This window comes from Tursiops truncatus, chromosome 1, assembly GCF_011762595.2.
Source record: "Tursiops truncatus isolate mTurTru1 chromosome 1, mTurTru1.mat.Y, whole genome shotgun sequence".
Lineage (NCBI taxonomy): Eukaryota > Metazoa > Chordata > Mammalia > Artiodactyla > Delphinidae > Tursiops > Tursiops truncatus.
In genome coordinates this window covers 138,030,832-138,050,216 of record NC_047034.1, presented here as the reverse complement: position 1 = coordinate 138,050,216, position 19,385 = coordinate 138,030,832, and the positions used below count along the sequence as shown (strand labels likewise).

At 55.1% G+C, this 19,385-nt stretch overlaps 1 protein-coding gene across 1 annotated transcript; it reads left to right on the top strand.

Moving 5' to 3' along the window:
- The first annotated feature begins 7,295 nt into the window (after window positions 1-7,295).
- BSND (barttin CLCNK type accessory subunit beta) lies at window positions 7,296-15,395 on the top strand. The gene is made up of 4 exons (XM_033852617.1): window positions 7,296-7,472; window positions 11,947-12,040; window positions 13,844-14,120; window positions 14,981-15,395. Exons 1-4 carry the CDS (start codon window positions 7,296-7,298, stop codon window positions 15,393-15,395), a joined length of 963 nt encoding a protein of 320 aa, XP_033708508.1.
- Window positions 15,396-19,385: the final 3,990 nt, after the last annotated feature.

Here is a 19,385-nt window from a genome sequence, read left to right as displayed (position 1 = left end):
CACTATTCCCTGAGGGCCTACCATTCACTGGGCCAGGCTCTGCTGTTGTTTCACATCCTCAAGGCCTCTCTGCTGCAGGTGGTGGCCCCACTCAACAGGTGTGGAAACTGAGCCTCAGAGAGGTAAAAATCACCGAGAATAAAGGTTTTCATGTAAATCAAGGTATTTTCATTCAGGCCTGGTTGGGCTCCAGGCCTCGGCTCCCCCCACTTAGACCTGGACCAGCTCGGTAGCTGCCTTTCCCAACACCCTGCTTCTGCCAGGGTCCCCTGAAGTCTCTTCAAAGCTCAGCAGATGGAATGAGCCTGATCAAACCCAGATCCGTAACATCCCTCCTGGACTCAAAACCCTGAGTGGTTCCCAGCTCACTCCGAGTAATGAAAGCCCTAATGAGGATGGTATGGGCGGGTCTGGGTCCCTCCCCTTGCTCTCTGCTGCTGTCGGTCCCACTGTGGGCCTTTGCTCCTGTGTTTTCTCTCCAGAAGCTCTTCCCCAGGCTCACTCCTTATGCCCCTTGCATCTTTGTCCCTCTCTTCAACACACCGTCCTGGACCACTCTGTTAAAACTGTTGTCTCACCCAGCCCCCTGCACTCCCAGCCTCCTTCCTGCTTTACTTTTTAAATAACACCTGTCATCATTTAATATTTTACCTTTAAAAAATTTGTTTGTTTGTTTGTCTGTTGTATGTTTCTCCCCACCAGTAAGCTCTCTGAGAGCAGGGATTTTTTGTTTCTTTCCTTTACATTTATATCCCTAAAGCCTAGAAACGGAGCCTGGCCCGTGGAAGATGCTCAGTAGATATTTGTGGACTGAGAGAATGAATCAATAAATGTCAGTTATCACGATCGTTTCCGGGCCCTCTCTCAGCCATCTGAGCCACATCTTGCGGATCTTCCTGTGGGTCTTGTGTCCTCTCCCTCCCCCTTCACCAAATCCTGGATCCCCATCCTGTACCCCTTCCCTTCCTCCCCGTCTCCCCTGTGTGTGCCTTATACTTACTGCTATGATGAAGATGCAGGTTTGAATGCTGCCTTAGCCCTGACCTTTCTGTGTGACCCTGAAATGTGTGTGTGTGTGTGTGTGTGTGTGTGCGCGCGCGCGCGCGTGTGCACGCACATGCGCACACACACACACACACACACACACACACACCAGCTTCCTGTGTGAACCATGGGGATTTGGTTGGGGGAGGTGCGGGGGATTTATCAGGCCCTCTGCAATTCCGAAGGGGTTAATGGGGTTCCAGGCTGGGAAGCAGAGCCCAGCTTCCCTCCTACCCCCAAACTGAGGAATTTCCCCCAGGCAGGTGAGTTAATGAGTTGCAGGTGTGATTTGGAGGTACCACCACCTTTGCCAAGTGGGAGCTGGAAGGGGCAGCGGGTGGGGAAGGCTGGAAGACCGGAAAAACCTTTTCTGGTTTCCTCTCTAAGTCAGCTCATCTGCATCCCACCTGAAAGCCACCAAGGAGGGGCAGTGATTTGCTCAAGGTCACCAGCTCCTTGGAGGCCAAGCCAGGGCCACGGAGCCAGTCTCCCTAACCCTAACCCTAACCCTAACCCTGCCAAGCCAAGGGTCCTTATGAGACGCAGTGGCCTTGCTGTGAACTGGGAAGGCCTCAGGCTGGGCGGCCCCCTGAGGCTGGGTCTGTCACTCCAGCCCCCAGTAGGCACTGGTTTGCTGCCTGGCCTCTTTCCTCCTGGGCCTGGCTGACTGGTTTCTTCATCCATCATTCAGAGCTCACATCTGGTGCCCGCCACCAGGCCTGGGACATCAGGGACCCTCTGAGCTCAGGCCTCTCCCACGCTTTCCCTGGGCCCCTCCTTTGCCCTGTTTCCCTCTGTGTTGTCTGGTGACCCCGCACCCTGGAGCTCGCCACCTCAAATCAGTTGGAAAATTCCCAGTCAGAAATTCCCTTGCCCTCCATCCCCTCAACACCTAATTACTCTTTAAAAAGGGTTCATTTTAATCTTTCCCTCCCTAGGTTTCTGCAGTCTGGCAACTGCCCCTCACTTCCTCCACCTCCTCTTGTTTCTTCCAACCTGATCTCAGAACCAGAGAATCAGTGTAAAATTAAAATCCGACCTGTGTCACCCCCCTGCACAACTCCCTGGGAGGCTGCCTGTTGGCCTCTGAAAGATGTTGGCAACCTTAGCCTGACCCCAGGAGCTTTCCTACCTATGCTTCCTCTCCGGCCTCCCTCTCCTCTGGAGCCAGTAGCCATCCCTCCATTCCCAAACATGAATTGAGGGCCAACCAGTTCTAGTCCCCGGAGATAACACAATGAACAAAACAAAGCCCCCAGCCTGTGGGAGCTCGAGTTCTAGGGGAGGAAGACAGACAAGAGACAAGAGAAATAAATGATGTGTACAGTATGATAGACGGTGACGAGTACTACGGAGAAAAGTAAATGGGAAAGGAGGACAGGCAACACCTGGGGGCAGGGGTTCTGCAGTTTCAGATGTCACACCAGAGATGGCCTCGTTGTGAAGCTGACATTTGGACAAAGAATTGAAGAAGATAAGGGAGGGAGCCATGCAGATATCTGGAGGAAGAGCTTTCCAGGCGGAAGGAAGAGCAGAGGCAAAGGCCCTGGGGTGGCTGTGTATTCCCAGAAGAGCATAGAGCCAGGGTGGCTGGGGTGGCGGGGGTGAGGGGAGATGTGGCAGGAGATTATCTCAGAGGGTGATTGGGTGGGCAGCATGGGCAAGTTATCTAGGGCTTTGTAGGCCATTTTAAGTCTTAGCTTTTACTCTGATAGGCCGGGAACCATTCCAGGGTTCTGAGCAGAGGAGTGACATGGTCTGACCTGACATGGGTGGGAAAGAGATTTCAGCCAGCAAGGGTAGAAGCAGAGACCTCTTAGAAGGACAGACACGATGGGCCTCAGACTGAGGCAGGAGATGGGTGGGCTCCAGGCTAGACATTTTCAACTAGCCTCCTGTGCACACTTCCTGGGGTGAGAAGAAGATGGGCTCCAGGCCGGACATTCATTCCCAGCCCCCTGTTTACATTTCCTGAAGCAAGAGACAAAGGGGCTCCAGAACTACATATTTATGACCGGACTCCTGTCTGTCTCTCTCTCTCTCTCTCTCTCTCTCTCTCTCTCTCTCTCTCTATATATATATATATATATATATATATATTTTTGCGGTATGTGGGCCTCTCACTGTTCGGGCCTCTCACTGTTGTGGCCTCTCCCGTTGCGGAGCACAGGCTCCGGACATGCAGGCTCAGCGGCCATGGCTCACCGGCCCAGCCGCTCCACGGCATGTGGGATCCTCCCGGACCGGGGCACGAACCCGTGTCCCCTGCATCGGCAGGCGGACTCTCAACCACTGCGCCACCAGGGAAGCCCTCCCATCTATATTTTGAGATCTGCACCTTGATATAAAAACCAGCAACAGAAATAGGGTAAATAACCCGATTTTGGACATTTTTATGGCAGGGACAGAGAGGGGCTAAACCCTGTTAAAAGGTCAAGAGGTCATACATTTCCCATCCTTGGGGCAATGGAAACATTGCACATGCACAGAAATGCTCCTTGGGGGTCAAAAAGGAGGGGGCACCACCCCATAATATGTGATGCTAAGGCTGTCCCATAGGCCTCTGGGCTGGAATACATTTTGGAAAAAAGTTGCGTATGCATGTTGGGGAGGACCCTAGAGCAGAGCAGGTGTGGAAAAAGAAATAAGATGATCGGCCAAATGTAAACAAAGACCCGGAAGAACTGCCCTGTATGAATGACAACCGCTTCTTTACTACGCTCCTCATTAGAGAGGATGCCCACACCCTTTCTCTCCAGGTGTGCATCTCTGCCTTGCTTCTGTCTTAACTGAACAAACTGTTTGTGCTCTCGCACTTGTTGTTGTGCTATGTCTCTGATGATAAACTTTGACCGGTTTTTACAGTTTTGCCTCCGTGAGAAATGCATTTTTCACTGGGGGCGAGAGCCAGGGGGTGTGGTGGCTAGGATTCCTGGTTTTCATCCAGGCTACCCAGGTTCAATTCCTGGGCAGGGAATTAAGATCTCGCTTCACGCCACCACTCACTTCCGCCTCTCTGAGCTCAAGACCAGGGTGAAGAGCAGTAGTGGGGGGTGAGAAGTGATTGGATTGTTCTGTCTCGGAGGTAGGGCCAATAGGCCGTGGGTGTGAGAGAGGAGGTGAGGATGTCGGCTAGGGTATCCCGGTGGTGGAAGGATGGATTTGACACGGAGGAACAGGAAGGGGAGGAGTATGCCGTATAGGGATGAACGTGTGCGTAGCATTTAGCGTTTTACCTCCAGCTACGTGTCAGTGCTTACTTGCCTCTGGGCATTTGCACACACTGGTCTCTTTGCCTGAACTGCTTTTCCTGCCCTGACAGAACTCCAGCTGGCTTCTCAAGAATCCCTCCTGTGAATCTGTCCCTTCATTCCTCCCCCTCCACCCCAGTCTCTCCCTCTGTCTGCTTTGTGCACCTGCTGGACCTCAGGCATATCTCAGAACCTCTACCATAGTGTGCCCCAGAAGACAGGACCAAGCGCCATCACACTGAAAACCCGTGTTCATCAGACACCTCATACCTCAGCGTCCTGCACGTAGCAGGCGCTCAAGAAAAGAGGGACGTGGGGCCTGGCTTGAACCCTGGCTCTGCTATTTATAGGTTCTGTGATCTTGGGCCATTACTGATGCAGAGCCTCAGTTTCTGCATCGGTCAAATGGGTGTGATGTTTCCCCTCCCTGAAGCAGCTCTTAGGATCTTACGAGGACCCCGAATTCTGCAGACCGGAAGAAAACCGTGGTTATCGCGTCCTCTGCTGGAAGATGGCAGACTCCGCAAGCGCTCCTCCCCCTCCCCCCGCTTTGCAGGGAAGGAAGCAGAAGTCAGAGGCAGGTGCGACGTGAGCGGGACCCGCGGACAACCCAATACTTCCAATGCCCGGTACTCACGTGTCCCCGCTTAACCCTCACCGCGGCTCTGTGGAAGAGGTTAGACTAGACCCATTTTACCGAGCACCTACTTGTCCCAGAGCTGCTTACTCGTTGCCACTTCCCCCCTACCCCCCTCTTTTAAGGAGAGAAAAGGTGGAAAGGAGGCCGGGTCGTGGTGAGGAAAGAAAAGATGGGGAGACTCGGAGAGTGCTCGGGTGACCCGGAGGACTCTCAGGAAGCCCTAAGGACCAGATCCGATCCATCCATAATGGAGCTGGGACTGTGTGGATCCCGGTCACCGCTCAGCCCCCGATTCAGTTTGGGGAGATCTTTGGGGAAATCTCCCCGGGCTCGGTTTCCTCGCCTGTGAAATAGGCACGATCTTCCCTGCGCCCCTCGCGGGGCTGCGGGTTTCAGGCATGACCTACGGTGGTGTGAAAGCACGTCGCCAAGCGCGTGCTACGATGGCCACCAGGGGGCGCGAGAGGCTCCTGCTGGACCGCGACCCCGCAGATCCAATCCCGCCGTGGGCCGGGGCTTCAGGAGCAGACAGGCAGGCTGAGGCCCCTCTGGGCCCCGGTCTCCTTTTCTGGGAGGGGCACGTAGCCTCCCTTCTCTGAGCCTGTATAAGATGATTATAATAGTATTTCCCTGGACGGTCCTTCCCTGTAAATAATCCCAGATTACAAAGCATTTTTCCCTCCATCATGTCACTTCCCTCCACAACCCCTGGGAGGTGGCCTAATACCACCTTCAATCACTGATGACAAGACTCAAGCCCAGAGCGGAGCCACCAGGCCAAGGTCACCCCGGGAAACAAACATGGTTGTCACCTGGTGCCTCTCAGCCCTGCTCTGACCGCTTAGCAGCCTCTCACTGGGAGGGTCCCCCAAGCTCTGCCCCACTCCGCAAACTGTAAGCGCTGGGTCTGAGGGCTGGTGAAGGAGAAACAGCTTCACAATGAAACCCCAAGGCACTGTGGGCAGAGATGTCAGAGGGTATCACGTGAGCACAGGTGTGATGTCGGGAACCAGCCCAGCTTGTGTTGGGGAGGAGGGAGAGGGTGACATCACAAACAGGAAAATCCCCAAACCTGTGAAGTCAGGATGCCAAATGAAAGCCTTTTCTCCTGCAGCGGCAATTCAATACCATACAAACTACATGTTAGCATTTTCTTTTAGAGATACTGTTGACCCTCATTTCCCTATAATCCTGTAGGGGAATCTGATTTTTACCCTCATCCTGTCCCTAGGACTGCAATTCCACCATTAGAGTCTCATTCTTAGGATGAAGGTATCTTCCTAGGTTAGGAGGCAAGGAAATTGCTGTCGGCCATTCACACCCTAGAGGGGCATTGCCTCACCACGGCCAGCTCAGAGCCAGCAGGCCTGGCTGGAGCACAGAGTACGGGAAGGGGACAGAGGCACTCAGGGAGACCAAGCCTGGGGATAGACCCAATCCTGTGAGTTGCTATTATTATCCCCATTGTAGAGAGGAGGAAAACTGAGGCACAGGAGGTAACTTGACCAAGACCACACTGCACCATGATAGAGGAACCAGAACCCAAGCCCAGGCAGTCTGTCCAGCCACCAGAGCCTGCACGTTTAACCCTTGTGCTACAGTTAGGCAGTATCACCCAGTGGCAATTCTGTGGACCCACGGCCTCCGGGTTCAAATCCCAGCTGCTCTGCCTTTTCTAGCTGCGTGGCCTTGGGCAAGTTACTTGTTCGTGTCTTCATTTGTAAAGTAGGGATAGTAATACCTGCCTCGCGGGGTTCCTTAAATGAGTTAACATGTGTCACCTGTTTAGAACAGAGCCATGCGCGCAGCCACGGTCAAATAAATAGGGGCCAGATGGGCACATGACCTTGAATAGTCTAGAATCTTCAGGATTCTAAAATGCCAGCCTGTGGGACCCTGTGGGATCCTCCAGTGGCATTCTGATGTCTTGGGGCTGCAGCATGGTATCTGCTTCCCGTGGCTGGACGGTGCGGGGCCACCTGTCAGCCCAGCTTGGCCCTGAACAGGCAAATGAGGTGATGTCAAAGCCTTGGCTCAGGCCCAGCCCCTGGAACCTCCCCTTCCTTCCCTCGTGTCTCCCTCACTCGGATTCCCACACACTCCGGAGGGCCCAGAGGGAAGGTGAGAGGGAGTGAAGGTGGGAGCACGTGGCCACCCAAGCGTAGCTCCTCCAGCCTGGAGAACTGGTGCTCCCAGGGGCTGAGCTGGACCCGAAGGGAGCCTCCTTCCCCCTTACCTGAAGCCCTGATCTGCAGTGATCCCAGAGCGTCACTCCTCCGGTGTGAGCGTGTGCAGACGGCTGGCTGATTCACTGGCGCCCCTCTGCGGGTGGTGCACAGACCAGGCCTGGCCAGGCAGCAATGGCTGATGAGAAGACCTTCCGCATCGGCTTCATCATGCTGGGGCTCTTCCTGCTGGCCCTCGGCACATTCCTCATGAGCCACGACCGGCCCCAGGTCTACGGCACCTTCTACGCCATGGGCGGTGTCATGGTGATCGGGGGTGTCATCTGGAGCATGTGCCAGTGCTACCCCAAGGTAGGTGGTAGTGGGGAGAGGTGGCCTGGGGGCCAGGGCCCAGGAGGGCCTGGGGCTGTGTCCAGGCATCAATCCCCCATCCTTCAATCATCTTGTTATCCTTTCCCCTTTCCCCCTTCTTTTCTTATCTCCGTTCTCCTGAGCGTCCGTCCATCCATCCATCCATCTATCCCTTATCATAGAGATAGATCAGGAGCCCCCTGGATCTGGAGCCCTGAACTAGGCACCATGGGGGAGACGCAGGAAAACCCACCACACAGTCCAGGTGCTTGAAACCAGAGTTTATGAGGGCTGGCTGCCTGCCGGCACGCCTGCATCCCTGGTGCAGTTCAGTCCTCATCCTGAACTTTTTGGTACCTTTGACGTTCTATTTTACACTAGAGAAGCCCGAGGCTCAGAAAGTGAGGTCCCACAGCTCCTAAGTGTCAGGCTTGGGATCAGAGCTCAGACGTGTGTCACCTAAAGCAAAGCCCTCCACCTCGGGAGGGCGATCCCTGCGTCCCAGGGCTGCTGAGTGTTCTGGGTGGGTCAGCTGTAACCTTCATGGCCTGGGTTAGGCAGCTCTATCTTTTGAAGTTTTAACGAACTCCTAGCCTAATAAGTGACTGAGTGATGGGAAGAGCACTGGTTTGGGAATCTTGAGTTCTAGTTCTAGCTCTGCTCCAAACTCTCTGTGTGACCTTTATCTTTCTGAACCGCAGTTTCTTTCATCTGCAAAATGAGGCCCCGAGCTCCTATTCTCCCAGCCTCACAGAGTTATTATGGAGAACAGAAAAGAGATGGGCAGTTTTGGAAACTGTAGAGTGTTATATTTAGGTGACGCGCTGCCACGCTTACTGTTAGTGATCCTCTCAACAACCCTGTGAAAGGGGCATGTCAGGAGTTGTAACCCTTCAGCCCCAAGAGAGGTTGAGTGACTTCTCCAAGGTCACAGCAGCTGGTCAGATAGACCCAGGGAGACAAGGAAAGAAGCATGGATTCTAACTAGGGCTCTGCCTCTAACTACCTGGGAGACTTTGCTCAAGCCCCTTCCCTCTCTGAGCCTCAGTTTCCACATTTGTAGAATATGTGAGTCAGGAACAGGGGGTGGGAAAGCGTGTGCATCTTAAGGGCCTTGCTGGTCCCGCCATCCAGGGTTCCAGGCCCCAGGCAGCCCCACACACTCAGACACCTCCTCGCCTCTTGCCCGGATGGCCGTGCTGGGGTGTGGGAGGAGGGGGGAGGATCCTGGGGGCCTGGGCTCGGCTCTCCCAGTCCTGTCTCCTCTGTGGGAAGCCCCGGGCTGTTAGCGCGTTCCTTCAGCACCGAGGCGGTCCCGGCTGGTTTGTGGTCGTTTACTGAGCAGTTTACAGTCAACTCGCCTCTCTCTGTTCGGTGTCCTGAGCAGAGGTCACCGGGAGAAGAGGGCCCTGGGGGACAGCAAGGTGATGGCCGGGGTGGGGTGGGGGGAGTGTCCTTCCTGCCTCACTCCGTTCACAGAGCTGGCTGTGGGCGGTAGGCAGGGTGACCGGGTGGCAGTGGGGATGAGGGAGTGGCGGGAGGGGGGAAGGAGGGAATATTGCTGGGTATTAATGAGTAACTGTTGATAGATTCACGTGTTCGTGTGCCGTGGAGGCCGCATGGCGGGTCAGAAAAGGCACAGGTTTCAGTGCCCACCAGGCCCTGACTCAAATGCCCCTCCCTGTGCCCCACTTCTGGGGCCTTAGCAGAGGCTCGCCCGGGCCTGTGGAGGAGCCAGTGGGGGCTTGTAGGTGGGGGACCTGGCATCACGCCTGGCCTGGAGCCAATGCGAAGGCAGCGTTCTCAGGACAGGTGTTTGTGGCTTTGGGAGGGTCTCTGGATGTGTGTGCCGGTGTGTGAGCACAGACGTGGGTGTGTGTTTCAGGGACGCAGGCTGTTAGGGCTGGAACAATAAAGGAGGGGAGGGAAGTGTGTCGTAAACCAGGGAGGTGTGCTAGACGAGGGTCCCGGTCTCCCACATTGTCTCATTGGAACCTGGGCGATCAGAGCCCTCAGCAAATGCTGGCGCCCATCCTCCCTGCCGGATCCTCCCCTGCCTCAGTGCCTGACGAACGGGAATTTTCTGGATTGAAAAAAATATAAACATAAGGGAATGGAATTAGCCGATTATGATACGGGGGAAGGGGTAGCCAGTACCCATGTGAATTAAGCCGTCCCTGTCTTTGGGGCCCTGGGAGTCTCATGGAGGAGACAGTTTTCTGCCTGATGGGGAGGGAGTGGGCTTGACAGGGAAGATGAGCTGGGGTCTGTAGGTTAAGTAGAAGTTCACCAGGCAGAAAAGATGGGGAAAGAAATTCCAGGCAGAAGGAACCGCACGAGCAAAGACATGAGGTGAAAGGACAAGGCAAGTGAGTCAGCCTGGCTGCCGGAGGGCGTGGGGAGCGAAGTAAGGTGGAGAGGGAGTGGAGCTCAGGTCCACGGGACCTGGATGCCATGCTGAGGAGTTTGGACCTGTCCCTTTAGTGGATGGGATGAGGGACGGCTGTGAGCAGCTTTGCAGCTCGAGGAAGCTATCAGGCTGACATCTGGGAGGAGGAATGTTCAAGCGCAACCAGGCCAGTGGGGGAGGCTCCTTCTCGGTCCAAGGGAGGATGATCATTTCCTAGACTAAGGCAGAACTTGAACCCAAGGCTGTAGGAGCTAAGAAGACATTTCCAGTTCACCAAACATATAGTACCTGTCGTGGCTGGGCGTGGCCCTGGTCCTCCCATCCAGCTTATTTTATTGAATTTCTGAAGTAGACTTGGTCAGTTTTGGTGGTCAGCTGGGCCTCAGGCTTGAGAGGGAAGGAGGAATCGGGGCAAATCTAGCAGGTGGGACTGTCAGGGATGCTGTGCCCATTAGCTGAGATGGGGCAGGGGAACTGGGAGAAGGGGAAGGATCGTTTGGGAAAGCAGGGCCTCTCCCTGTCTGGCTTCTGATTCTGCCTACAAGTCGCCCACTCCCCACTCCTGCCTGCTCTGCTGGAGCCCAGGACAGGCCCCTGATTGGTGGTTGATGGATTGGTCCTCTCCACGGGCCTCCCTCCATCCCTCTGTTCCCTCCCTTTGGAGACTGCTCAGAACTCTGCCTGAGCACAAATCTGGCTCTGTATTCTGCTGAGAACTCCTCCAGGGCTCCTGTTGCTTCTGGATTAAAGGCTGAATTTCTTAGCCTGATGCTCTGGGGTCTTTATGATCTGATCTCCCCTCCCCAGCTTCAACTCTGCCTGTCACCCTTTCTTAAAAGAACTTGTGTGTAAGACTGTCAGGACTTTCCTCCTCCTCCAGGCTTTCCACAGTGGCAATGATAATGATGCTGTAGAGTGATAATGATGATGGTGATGGTGATGAAGGCGCTGGTGCTGATGTTGCTGGTGATGACGTAATTATGATGTTGATGGAGATGATGGTGGTGGTGGTGATTATGATGATGGGGAGAAGGAGGAAGACTGGAGGAAGGGGCAGCTTCTAGGAAATACAGACTCAGCTGGCAAGTGCAGGACATACTAAGTGGGTGTGGAAGATACCCAGGCCCCTCGCTCATTTCCAGACATCTGGGGGAAGCTTACCCCTCACAGGAGTTCTAAGAACACATCCATCTATCATTCCCTTCTCCCCAGCAGGATTGGGTGCTTTCCTGGTGCAGACAGTGTCTTTCTCTCACCGTACTCCACGGGAAAGGGAGAAAAGGGGCTGCCGTTTATGAACCTGGCATAACACAATGGGGTCTCATCAAATATTTGTTGAACAAATTTTCAGCTGGGGAGAACAAGACTTAGAGAAGTCAGGTAACTTCATCTTCAGTAGCATCAAACTATGATTTACTGAGCAGCTACTGTGTGCCAGGCTCTGTGCTGGGGGACTCCTTATATGTTATCTCATGGAATCCAGGAGACAGGCATTACTAGTCCTACATTTTTTAATTGTAAAATATAACATAACATAAAATTTACCATCTTAACCATTTTTAAGTGAACAGTTCAGCAGTGTAGGCACAACCTCAGCCATCCACTTCTCTGTCCTCCCCACCGCAGCCTCTGTCTGTGCCAAGAAACACATGACTGCTTCCCACTCACTCACCAGATGCGGACGAAGGGCCTACTCCGGGTCGGGCAAGTGCTGGGCACTGGACGAGGACCCCTGGAAATGACAAGATATGACCTCCCCCAGGGCAGGGGTGTTCGTCTCATTCACTCATGGCTGCCCCCTAGTGCCTAGAAGAGTGCCTGGCACACAGCTGATGCTCCCTGAGTGCTGGGTGAATGAAGAGCCAGTGAGAGCAGGAGCCCAGACATCCGGCCGGCCACAGGCGCTGGGCCCTGAGCAGGCACCCTCCTGTCAAACGGGGTGGCCTCCCTTGTCAGGCCTGTCTCCTAGGGTATGTGGAGATGTTAGGCCCGTGCTCTGGGGTAGCAGTGACCACGGATGTGTGTGGGCAGCTGCAGAGAAGCCTTCTCCCCTTTGCCTTGCAGATCACCTTCGTACCTGCTGACTCTGACTTCCAAGGCATCCTGTCACCGAAGGCGCTGGGCCTGCTGGAAAATGGGCTCACTGCTGAGATGAAGAGGTGGGTGCCGGGCCCTCTGGGGCAGGGGTGGGGCAGTGGAGGGAGGGGAGGGGCAGTGGGCCCCTCAGGCCAGTCTTCTCCCCTGCCCCAGGCTCTGCTTTGCCTTCCCACTTACTGAGAACATACTATCAGAAATCATGGATTGTTTTGACCTCTCAATTCTATGAAGTGAGCTTTATTATGACCATTTCACAGATGAGGAAACTGAGGCTCAGGGATTTTTGTCCTGTCTTACAGTGAAGTAGTGGCAGACCAGAAATCAAAAATAGGTGTGACCCTAAATCCCACACAGCGGTGACTACTACTCCTCTAGCAAACAAGAGGCATCATGATGGCCAAGGCACAGCCCTGGGGCCCTGCTACTTTTTGGCTGGGTGACTTTGGGAAAGCAACCTGCCTCTCTTTGCCCCATCTGTGAAATAGGGATACTAATAGTACCTTCCTCCTAGGCTTCAGGGAGGGCTAAGTGAGATAATACAGCCGTCCCTCAGTATCTGTAGGGGATGAGTTCCAGACACCCTCTCCCACCACGTACACCAAAATCCGCAGATGCTCAAGTCCCTTATATAAAATGGCTTAGTATTTGCTTGCAATCTGTGTACATCCTCCCCTGTGCTTTAAATCATCTCTAGGTTACTAATAATATTTAATACAAAGTAAATGTTGTGTCAATGTTTGTAAATACAGTGTAAGTGCTATGTAAGTAGTTGCCAGTGTGTGGCAAATGCAAGTTTTGCTATTTGGAACTTACTGGAACTTAAAAAATATATATTTTAGATCCACGGTTGGTCGAATGTGCGGATGCGGAACCTGTGATATGGATGGTGGACTTTAATAAGCCAGGTGCTAAGAACAGAGCCTGGGGCATAGCGGGCCCTCTAGAAGCCTTTGCCATCATCACTAGGAAGTGCTTCCAAAGCACCAGAGAGCAAGTCAGGCGTTTTGTGCCCATTTCTTCTTTCAGGCCTCACAGAAACCCTGTGAAGTAGAGGGGTGGCAGGCCCATTATACAGATGTGGAAACTGAGGCTCAAGAAGTGCAATCCCAAGCCCCAAACCTCACGGGGAGTCAACACCAGACCAGATCTGGGTGGGTGGGTGTGGGGGCCAGCCTCAGGACTGTCACAAAGGGAGAGCTGCTAGAACAGAGCTGGGGCTCAGGCCACCCTGAGCCTGCGCTCCTCCCTGCTGCTCCCAGCCCTGGACTGTAGAGAGCAGTGGAGAAAGGGGTGCTTGGAGCCCCAGTACCACCCCCTAGGTCTGCACCACCTGGGCAAGCCAGCTAAGGTGTCTGTGCCTCAGCTTCCTCCAGTATCTCCCAGAGTTACAGGGAGGGTTAGATGAGCTAACTGATAGAGCCCGGCCTGCAAGGAACACTCAGTAGCTGGTTCTTACCGTTGCTCTGTCCTCATCTGAAAAGCGGGAACGACCATTCTGCTTCAAGGTGTCATTCAGAATAAATGGGATGATAAATGTAAAGGCTTCAGGCCACCGTCTGGAACCCAGCAAACGCTCAGTCAACGCGAGCTGGTCTTCATTTGACAGCCGCAGCCTTGGAGTTAGCTTTGGAGACGCGGGTGAAAGGCATACTGGACTGAGGGTCTGAGCTCTGCCGCTCAACTTAACTTGTTGGGCCTCAGCCTCCTCATCAATGAACTGGGTACAGTAACCACCCGCAGACGCTTCTCTGAGATCGGGGGAGAGCTGGTGCGCGGAGCAGGTGGGCCAGGGGACGGCACTGACGTCTGTTGATCGAATCTTTGCCCACCTGCCTGTTCTCTCTCCCGCTGTCTGCTGTGCCCCCGCCCAGCCCCCGGACCCCCTACGTCAGGCTGTGGGAGGAAGCCGCCTACGACCAGAGCCTGCCGGACTTCAGCCACATGCAGATGAAGGTCATGGGCTACAGTGAAGACCCCCACCCCGTCCTGGCTCCTAAGCCGGGACGGCCACAGCCAGGAGCCAGCGATGGAGGAGAAGGTGGCCCTCGCGACCCTCAGGCTTTGTTGGAAGCCGCCGTGGTCATCCACAGGGGCTCGGACCAGGACGAGGGAGAAAGAGACCCAAGTCAGGGCAGGCCCGGGTGAGTGCACGGAGCGCAGGGGTGCTGGGGTGAAGGAGGAGGGGTGTGGCCACTAAGAGGTGGCTGGGGACGTTGGGGAGTAGAGAGGCTGGGGACACCCTGAGAAGCAGCAGGGGTAGCAGACACATGGGTCTTGGCTTAGATGGGCCTAAGTTCAAATCCCAGCTCCTCTGCTGTGTAACCTACGGATGTCCCTCACCTTCCTGAGCCTCAGTTTCCCCACATGGGAATAATCGGTCCTACCTCAGAGTTGTCCGAATACTCGTCATGAGGGGCCAGGGCAGGGAGCCAGAGGACCTGAGTTCAAATCCAGGCTCTGCCACTGATGTGCTCTGTGACCTCAGTCAGGTCACTCCCCGCCCCACCCTGTCCCCAGCTGTTCATGAACTGGGTTCCTCATTCATCCACGTAGTCACTCATCCACCAGCATTACTGGGTACCTACTCCCTGCCAGCCCTTGACAGCCCCTACCCTGCAGGAGCTCCTCGTCCAATGGGGGAGGCACACAAGGGAACAGAAGGTGACACCCAGTGTGATAGGGATTGTGGGCCCAGAGGAGACCTCCAAGTGATTGGAGAGGCAGAGGAGTGACCTGGTTTGGATAACATAATAAAGGCCCATTTCTTGAGCACCTACTATGTTCCAGGCCTTGTGCAAAGTGCTTTGCGTTCATTATCTGTTGTAAACCTCAGGGATAAACATAGGAGTGAATGCTGTTATTTCCCCATTTTACAGAGGAGGGAACTGAGGCCCAGACAGGTGAACTCACCTACCCTGGGCCTTGCAGCTAGTGGGTAGGATTTGGACCCAGGCAGTCTGACTCAGAGCTACCCTCGCCCTTTCCGCCTTTGCCCCTGCAGCCCCCTGACCTGTCCCCAGGGCCCTGCACCCTTGGCTTCCTTCCAAGATGACCTGGACGTGGGCTCCAGTGAGGGCAGCAGCCCCAACCTGGCACCATCTGAGGGGGCGGAGCCCCGGCCTGCAACCCCGGAGCCCCAGGCTTGCAGGTGCCGGCTGGACCGCTTCCATGACTTTGCCCTCATTGATGCCCCAGCGTTGGAGGATGTGCCTCCAGAGAAGCAGCTACAGGTGGCAGCCCTGCCCAGCTCCTGCCAGAGACCCCCGAGGACAAAGTGGGAGGAAGAGGAGGCTTCGGACGCAGGTACAGAGGAGCCGGAACAGGAGGAGGAAGACTTGTACTACGGGCTTCCCGACAGCCCTGGGGACCCCCTTCCGGACAAGGAACTGGACTTTGAGCCCGACGCCCAGGGCTGACATGGAAATGCTCCCTGGGTTTTAGCCTGGCTCTGGGGCTAACCCCGATGTGATCACACAGGACTTCAATTTCACTACCTGCAAAATGGGGTTAGATGGAGGTTCACAGGAGACAGTGGACCCGAGAGCATTTTGAGAACTGCACAGAAATGCACAGGGAGGAGATGATTACATTACTGGGCCATTGCTGTTCGGATTATTAATACCTTTTGTAAAGATTTGAAGGTCAAATATGATTAGTTGAGAAGATCTGTAGCAGCCAGGGCCCTCAAGAGCCCTTTCTGCCTCCCCCCAGAGCTGGCCTCTGAACAGGAACCCTCCTGGGTGCTACCCCCGTGTCCCCGATCCTCTGTGAAGGCCTCTCAGGGCTCTTATTCCTGTTGTGTCTTTTAGTCCAGCCGGGGGATGGCGTGATTTGTTTTCACTCAGAGCTAACGTCCCCGGCCCACATCCCTCCTGTGTCTCGTGTAGCTCTGGGATCCAACACCCTCCATGAGTGACCTCTGCTGACCTCCCAGCTTTCGCCCTGGTCAGCCCCACCCCACGCTCACCCTGCTGCCCCATGCCCTTGCCAAGCTGTCTCCTCTGCCCGGATGCCCTTTGTCTCCTGTCTGCCGGGCAAATTCAGGCTCATCCTTCAAACCACTGCACAGACATCCCTCTTCTGAAGGCTTTTCTGATGTCACCGCTTCTGGGCCGAGTTAGTCCTGGCTCCCGTGTGCCACCCCTGGGCCATCTCTGGGCCTTGCGCATTTATCATGGAGCATGGCTGCCTGCTCAAGGTCAGCACCTTTGCTTTACTCACCTCGGTCTCTCCTGTGCCCAGCTGGTGGTCACTGAGCATGTACAGAAGTGACCAGAATCCATGAGCCTTTTGCAGGGAATGCTGCCTCCCCCACTTCCCTGGGTCTCAGACTCCCGACTTAACTAATTTGGTTCAGGTGGCATTTACTGAGCATCTACTGTGTGCCAGACGCTAAGCTGGGATCTTTAGGAGGAGAGAGACACAAACTGATGACAGTTCTCACCCTCGAAGGGCTCCCAGTCCACTGAGCCTGGTGTCTTGTAAGTTAGCACAGAGTGCAGAGCAGAAACTGAGGTGGGAACAGAGGAGTTAAAAATTGTCACACCAGAGGCAGCAGAGTGACACTCACACAACCGTTGGGGCCATCGAGCGCAGGGACAAACAGCTCCAGCTGCCTGAGCAGCCCCTGGAGGTATCACCGTATGGTTGCATCACCGAGTGACGCTTTTCTTAGGCTGATCTCTGCAAAGCCCCTCTGGGCCCCATCAAAGGGATGGTGGCACTACCTCATCCTACGTCCCCACGTTCAGAGCTTGCAGCCTGGGCCTCCTGGGAGGGCTGGCCTTCACCTGGGCTGGGCCTCTGGGTCAGGGTTGGGGTCGCGGCCAAGGGAAGGGCACAGCCCTGGGACCCCCTCCCTCTCCTTTCTGGGTCATTGCTACCTCCTGGAGGAAAGGCTCTGCTGTAACAGATGTTCCCTCACTGCCGTTCCTGCGCTCAGCTCACTCCCGCAGGGAACGGGTGACCGCATCAGAAAGAACACCAGTGTGAAAGGCTAAAATAAAAAAGTTTTCAGTGTTTAGGGCGGTCACCTTCATTCACCTGCAAATTCTTTTATGTGAACCCCTCCCACGCCCCCAGTCCCCCTCTGGGCAGGATAAATGAGGCATCCAGAGAGTTGAGGGAACTCTCTGGAAAACCAAACACAGTGGCGTGGCCGCTGGGACAGCTGTGTGCGTGGAAACTTGGGTGTGGCCCACGCCTAGGCACCACACTGCAGCGCACCCCCAGACCAGGGGGTCTCTGGCTGCCAGGCCCGTCCACAGAGAGAACCCTGTCCCCGGGAGGGCGCAGGGACAGAGATGGCCGGGCCAGGCTTCGACCCCCGTCCGGCTACCCCACTTTCTTGCTGCCTGATTGGGAGACCACTCGCCTGGCCTGCCCGGGACAGTCCTGGTTTAGGCCCACTGTCCCCGCCTAGTTAGTAGTAGTGCGTCCTGTCAGCCTCGAAAGTATCCCCTTGGGACGATACACTGCATGTTCACCCTACTCTGTGACCTTGGGCTTGGACCTCACTTTCCTCACCTGTGGGAGGGAGGGGATGGATCCCGGGCTTTGCCTTTCGCAGGGTTAGGTGGTGGTGGCGACGGCGCGGGGCGGTGGGGGATCTGATGAGATCCGTCTGCTGGTGCCCTCCAGGTGAGGAACACCAGTAGCTTGCCTGTGGTTAATCGTGGGGTTTGTGGCTCATTGCAGAGAGGGGAGAAACCCCATGCGATCTATGAGGTGTCTCTGTAAGAGGGTGTGAGAAGGGACTTATATAGGATTTGGGCTTGTGTGACGTGACTTGGGGGCGGGTCTGAGGAAGTGGGCTGCAGATTGGATGCTGTTGGGAAGCAGGGCTAATCCGTGGTGGGGCATCTTAATCAATCCTATGTAGGAGACCAAGCTAAGGATGCAATTGGCAAAGCAGCCGCAGTCATGCTCCAGCCAGGAGAGGGTTGTGTGATCACTGACATAATTTGGACAATGTCCTCCTTGCTCTGCTCAGCCGGTAGCTACCGGCGGTCTGGATGCGTCTTGACCCATCGTGGTCACAGAGCGCCTTGTCCGACGCTGATATTCTGTGAAATTGTTCGACTTCATCAGAAGATCACGGGGCCCAGCTGTGAGGGCCGGGCCGGCTCCTGGCTGTCAGGCTGCTTTTCTGTCTCAGCCTCCCTGCTCCTCTGGGGCCTGCTGGTGACTGTGGGTTGGTGCAGTTGGGGAGCAGAATGTGCTGTGGATTTCATTTGAAAAGAAGAGTCTGCGGCTTCTCCTCTGTTCAGCTCCAACCATCCCAACTCTCTGGTTTGCCACCTCCATTGTGCTCTGTTCCCTTGACCTTGCCAATTTTCAGTCCTCTAAGAACCTGGGCCCCTGGGATGGCCCCTCTCTTCATGCACGTCCCCGGGGGCAGGGGCGGTGCCGCAAGGGCCTGGTGGAATGGCCTTGGCAAACCCTGGGATTCCAGCTCTCAGCCCCAGGCTCCGGATTGGTGTACCATGGCAGAAATTCCTGTTCTTTCCACCCTCCTGTCAGGTCAGAGGGACTTTGGGAAGTTTCCACTCTCTGGGGAGGGATGGCCCCTGCCCTTTACTAGGAAAGAGTGATCCTGGGGGCAGTGAGCTTGGGCTCTGTGATTGCTTGCTGTGACCTTGGGCATGTGGTGACCCTCCCTGGACTTCTGTCCCTGTTCTCTATACTATTAGAGGGAGGTAGACAAGATTCCACTTCTACTCCTGGTCCTTAAGCAGGGTGCTGGTCACCCTCGCACCGATTACCCCATTTAGTCCTCTCAACAGCCCTAGGGGACAGATCCGCCGACTCCACATTGCAAATGTTTGCTCTAAATCCCAGACTTTGGAGTCAGAGAGACTTGGGTTTGCACTCAGCCTCTGCCAGTTCCTCACTGTGTGACCTTGGACAAGTTACTGCCCCTCTCTGAGCCTCAACATCCACATTTATGCAGTGGGAAGGTTAATACCTGCCTCTCAAGACATCATGAAGAACTAATGGGCTGATGTTTCCAACACATCATAGGTGCTTGAACAGCATCTGTGTCCTTCCTTCCCTCTCCGGGTCTCAGTTCCTCACCTGCACAGTGGGGATTAACTCTGTCCCCCTTATAAATGGGACAGCGGGTGAGTGGATTCACCAGGGAGAAGATGTGTGTGGAAGCTCTTTGCAAAGGGTACAGAACATCTATGGTGTGCCAGGCGCTCAGGGGCAGAGGAGCTGACAGCAAGCGACAGGGAGCTAAGGGACAGGGAAAAGGAAAAGGACTACTTGTGTCTGGGCAGACGAAGAAGCAAACAAAGGCTGAGCATCTGCTAAGTATCGGGTGCTCCCTGAATGGAACCCTCCCACCAGCCCTGAGAGGTGGGCATCCCAGGGCCCGGGCTGGGATTCCAGCATTGGTCCTG

Excerpts from the sequence above, each read along its gene's own strand:
- BSND (XM_033852617.1), top strand. The coding sequence starts at position 7,296 with ATGGCTGATGAGAAGACCTTCCGCATCGGCTTCATCATGCTGGGGCTC. Across the intron at positions 7,473-11,946 it reads TGTGCCAGTGCTACCCCAAG|ATCACCTTCGTACCTGCTGA; the intron begins GTAGGTGGTAGT and ends TTTGCCTTGCAG. Across the intron at positions 14,121-14,980 it reads CCAAGTCAGGGCAGGCCCGG|CCCCCTGACCTGTCCCCAGG; the intron begins GTGAGTGCACGG and ends TTGCCCCTGCAG.